The sequence below is a fragment of the Ovis aries genome, chromosome X (assembly GCF_016772045.2).
Source record: "Ovis aries strain OAR_USU_Benz2616 breed Rambouillet chromosome X, ARS-UI_Ramb_v3.0, whole genome shotgun sequence".
NCBI lineage: Eukaryota > Metazoa > Chordata > Mammalia > Artiodactyla > Bovidae > Ovis > Ovis aries.
This window is the reverse complement of record NC_056080.1, coordinates 129,604,452-129,609,690: the sequence shown is the minus strand read 5'-3', so window position 1 is coordinate 129,609,690 and position 5,239 is coordinate 129,604,452. Positions and strand designations below refer to the sequence as shown.

At 42.4% G+C, this 5,239-nt stretch overlaps 1 protein-coding gene across 1 annotated transcript; it reads left to right on the top strand.

The window, feature by feature from the left end:
- Window positions 1-2,789: 2,789 nt before the first annotated feature.
- Window positions 2,790-3,326, top strand: LOC114111701 (late histone H2B.L4-like). Its single transcript, XM_027963502.1, has one exon. It carries the CDS (start codon window positions 2,790-2,792, stop codon window positions 3,324-3,326), a length of 537 nt encoding a protein of 178 aa, XP_027819303.1.
- Window positions 3,327-5,239: the final 1,913 nt, after the last annotated feature.

Here is a 5,239-nt window from a genome sequence, read left to right as displayed (position 1 = left end):
TTACTACCAAGCCATTTCCTAATACTGATAACATATATAAATGACCTTGATTAGTTTTATAAGACCACCTATAAAGTAGATAATTGTGCTTGTTACCCTACTGTCAGAGTAGATAAATAATCAACCCTGTTACCTGCTGTCACCAGACCTGAACACCCCAGGAAGACAGTTATTGGTTCAGTCAGGAAAACCTCACTGTAGAGTGGTTCAGTGACTGTGCCTACCAGTTTGAGTCCCTCCTTGGCTGACATGGAGTCAACATGAACTTTTTTAGCTTCTCTGACTGAATGAATGCTCTCACCATCCCTATGATGTTAAGTTGCAAATCATGAAGGTTTTCCACTTCAAGAACAAGAGAATGAGGGGTGAAAAAAAATGACATTAGATTAGCTGAACAAGTTAGGGTAGAAACTTGTGATTCTAGGAAGTGTGAAATGGTTTTTTTTTTTTCTCCTGAATTCTGTTGCACTTAACTTCTATGCTGTGTCAGAGTCCTCTTTTTATGTGAATCCATAAACAACGGTAATGTTGAGAAGGTTTCTGAATGGAGTATGCCTATCCTATCAACACCATCATTCGTGAGTTGAGACTGGCAATTGTTATTTAAGCCGTGAAGCCATTTCCCTTATTTTGCCTTCACAGAGATCCACAACATTGCAAGGTGATTGCTCACTAGGCGCTCTTATTTCCTCAATCATCAACTGAAGTGAATAATTACCAGTGTTACTCCTCCTTCCAATCTTCAACATCAGACTCTGCTTTTCCCACCTGCATCCTAGATTTCCTGTGTATCAGAGACTTTTGAGGTCCCAGTTATCCCCTCAAAACCCAATTGTGGTTATTTTCAGTGTTTTTTTTTAATATAACTGATGTGTTCATTTAATGTCTGAATTTACAAATGTGAAAGAAACACAGCTCATTAAAATATCTAATGGAATCTTAAAATGACTTCCTACACAAGATATGTATTATATTTAGGTCTTCAGTCCGTTTTGAGTTTATTTTTGTATATGCTGCTAGAGAATGTTCTAATTTGACTTTATTGCATGTAGCTATCCAATTATCCAAGCACCACTTATTGAAGAGACTGTCTTCTCTCCATTTGCACATTCTTGCTTTTTTTAAATTGTAGATTAATTGATCATGGACTGCAAGGATATGCAACCAGTCAATCCTAAAGGAAATCAATCCTGAATATTCATTGGAAGGACTGATGCTGAAGCTGAAACTCCAATATTGTGTCAAATGATGTGAAGGACTGACTCCTTGGAAAAGACCCTGATTCTGGGAAAGATTGAAGGAGGGAGAGAGGAATGACAGAGGATGAAATGGTTGGATGGCATCACCGACTTGATGGACATGAGTTTGAGTAAGCTCTGAGAGTTGGTGATGGACAGGGAAGCCTGGTGTGCTATAGTTCATGGGGTCGCAAAGGGTCACACATGACTGGGAGACTGAACTGAACTGAATTGACCGTAAGCCCATAGGTTTATTTCTGAGCTCTCCTGTTCTACGGATCCATGTGTCTATTTTTGTGCCAGTACTACACTGATTGGATTACTGTAGTTTTCTGTTCTAGTCCAAGATCAGGGACCCCGATTCCTCCAGTTCTGGTCTTCTTCTTGAAGATTGTTTTGGCGATTCAGGGTCTTTCATCTTTCCATACAAAATTTAAACTGGTTTGTTTTAGGTCTGTGGAAAATGCCCTGGTATTTTCATAGGAATTGCATTGAATATGTGGATTGCCTTTGATAGTATAGTTGTTTAAAGAATATCAATTCCTCCAATCCATAAACAAGGTAGACCTTTCCCTCTGTTTGTATTATCTTTAATGTCTTTGATCAGGGTCTTATTCTTTGTAAGTACAGGTCTTTCACCACCACCTAGGTACATTTATTCCTAGGTATTTTATTTCTCTCTTTTTATTCTTTTTCTCTCACGCTGGTGGCTTTCTAGCAATGAGTGATCATTTTTGAGAAATAACCACTATATATCATTAATCAATTCCACATTGTGTGGTATTTGGGGACCTAAATAATGTTTAAGAAAAGAGTTTAAAATGTGCAAAATGTTAAATATTTTTAGTATGTATTCCTATTTCTGTTTGTGTTCTGTATTTGGCAAATGGGATTTTGTCATTCTCTTCATAGTGATCATTGTCTTTGATAAGTTTTGGAGATAATAGCTGATCAACTAATTCCTATGCTTTTCAGGAGCACTGTGCTGAGGATGTCAGGAAATTTCTGCTCCTGGCACTTTAGGTCAATCAGAAGGAAAAGACTCTGTGTTGGAGTAAAATGTCCACCAAGTGACCTGAGTCATTCTGATGTCTGAAAGAGCTTGAGTTATGGAGATCAGTCAGACTCTTTCAGGAAGCTCTAACTGATTATTACATTTTTCAACTTAGATGACTTTGGTGACATCTTTGAAACTTCTCTTGCATCAACAATAGACATAAATCAGCTGAGGTGAATAGATGACTGGCTGTCTCCTTCATGGGGCAGAGTTCAAAGATTTTTCTGGTGGAAGTCACGGAAAGTTTAAAATACCACTGAGTTTGACTGTCTGTGTGGTTAAACGTGGGGGAGGGGCAGTGGGAGTTGGGCGTGGAGCATCCAGTGTCACGTGACATGGGCTGCCATAGTAACAGGCCTCCTGCCTTGCATTTTATCCAATCAGATATGGACAGTGTTTGTGACTTCAGGGAGGGCAGGGCTTATAAACTCCGACGACTGCCTTCAATTCCTGCATGTCCTTTCTTCTGAGTAGTGGGGACTGGTGGCTCTGACATGGCTCAGCCATCCTCTGACAACTCTGAGGAAGACCTGGGCACCAACAAAGCCGGAACCTCCAAAACAGAGCCCTCTGAAATGGAGTTCTCTGAAACAGAGACCTCAGAAACGGAGCCCTCTGACACAGAGACCTCGGAAACCGAGCCCTCCGAACCAGAGCCCTCCGAACCAGAGCCATATGATGCTGAGCCAAAGAAGGCGAAACAGAAGACAGCTAAGGGCCGCCGCCGCCTCCGTCGCCGCCATCTAGACAACTTTGCAAGCTTCGCCACATATTTCCCCAGGGTGCTGAGGCAAGTGCACACCGGCCTGAGTCTCTCTCACGAGGCCATGAACGTCATGGATTCGTTCGTGAAGGATATGTTTGAGCAGATCGCCGAAGAGGCCGGGAGCCTGGCCCGCTCCAACAAGCACTGCACCATCACGAGTGGGGAGATCCAGACAGCCGTGAGTCTTCTCTTGCCTGGGGAGATCGGCAAGTACGCAGTGTCCGAGGCCACCAAGTCGGTCATCAGATACAACACCCGCAGATGAACTGCCTCATGACCACTGCAACATCGCAAATCAAAGACTCTTATCAGAACCACTTGAAGGGAAAAGACCTGTAGTGGTAAAGAGCCACATCCATCCACTCTGGCTTCTTTACGTATCCCCTACTTTCCATCTTTAAAACTTTTCCATCCCAAGGAAAACATTAAAAACCTCATCAAGTGTGCTTCAATAACGGTCGGTTGTGTCATTTGTTTGATGGAAAATCGTGTACTTTTTTCTTAACGTATTGCAACTCATCGCTTTCCTAAATGGTTATTTCTACTCGTGGTTTATCAGTCAGCGATTTTAAGGATCTTTATGTCAAAATTCTTTCCCTAAAAGTTTCATTGGCCTTTTTCATTTTCACTCTCCCACCTATATTTAGGTATCATCCAGGGATTTTTATATGGGATATGCTGCTGCTGCTACTGCTGCTAAATGGCTTCAGTTGTTTCCAACTCTGTGCGACCCCAGAGACAGCAGCCCACCAGGCTCCCCCGTCTCTGGGATTCTCCAGGCAAGAACACTGGAGTAGGTTGCCATTTCCTTCTCCAATGCATGAAAGTGAAAGTGAAGTCGCTCAGTCGTGTCCGACTCCTAGCGACCCCGTGGACTGCAACCCACCAGGCTCCTCTGTCCATGGGATTTGTAACCCATAAAGAGCAGTGTGTGCTTCCCGGGTGGCTCAGCAGTAAAGAATCCGCCTACAATGCAGGAGTCGCAGGAAGGGCAGTTTTGATCCCTGGGTCAGGAAGATCCCCTGGAAGAGGGCATGGCAACCCACTCCAGTAGTCTTACCTGGAAATTTCCATGGACAAAGGAGCCTGGTGGGCTACAATCCATAGAGTCTGAAAGAGTCAGAAACGACTCAAACCACCTTGATTCCAGCATCCATTTCTTGGGGCTTCGCAGTTGGCATCAGTGGTAGAAACTTGCCTGCAATGCAGGAGACACAGGAGCCCCGGGTTTGATCCCTAGGTGGAGAAGGTTCCCTGGAGGAAGGCATGGAAACCCACTCCAGTATTCTTGCATGGATAAGCCCCATGGACAGAGGACCCTAGTGATCTACAGTCCATGGGACCACAAAGAGTCTGACATGACTCAAGAAGCTTAGCACACACAGATGCATCCATTTCTTGTTGTGGGACATGCCTCTAGCTCTTTGCATCTGTAAAAGAGGAGGAGGATCAGCAATTAAGAGAAAGAAGATGACTCCTTCTTCTACCTCAAGTGTTTGACTGCTAATGCTTAAGAGAATATTTACTGAGTTTAATGTCCATTGTGTTTAATGCCTTTCTATGAAAATCAGACTGCAGATTGATGGGGAAGGAACTGTGGTACTGTGCCAGTTCATGAAGACACTGCTATCGTGCTTTGTGTATTTTGTGTTTGTAAATACAGAAATGCAATAGGATCACTGTTGAAAGATGTTACAGATGCAGCATAATTGGTCTAGAGAGTGAAGACTGGGAGTGTAAGGGAGGACAACACATAAGAAATCTAGAGAGAAAAAAGAAAATTGGAATTTTATATATCAGTTTCTTCACTCTATCTATTGTACATCACACATAAACTGCTTCTGAAGAACTCCATAGTAGACTTTGGGAGAATGAGAATAACCTGGGAAATGAAATTGCTAGGAAAATAATTCAGAACGTACCGAACTCTGTCATGACTGACCTAGAGGAAATACTACAGCTGGGGTCAGGAGGTTGGAATTTTGTAGATCCTCCTAGGTTTTCTCTCATTGTTTTGCTGAGAATCAAATCCTTCACAGATTTCTACATCCAATAACAGTGGTGATAAATTCTTCTCAACTTTAAATTATTTTATGGATATATTCATGAGTTGCAATATTATATTTGTTCAGGTTTACAACATAGTGCTTCAGTTGTTCTATATATTATACTCTGTTT

Coding starts and splice junctions, on each gene's coding strand:
- LOC114111701 (XM_027963502.1), top strand. CDS start 2,790: ATGGCTCAGCCATCCTCTGACAACTCTGAGGAAGACCTGGGCACCAAC.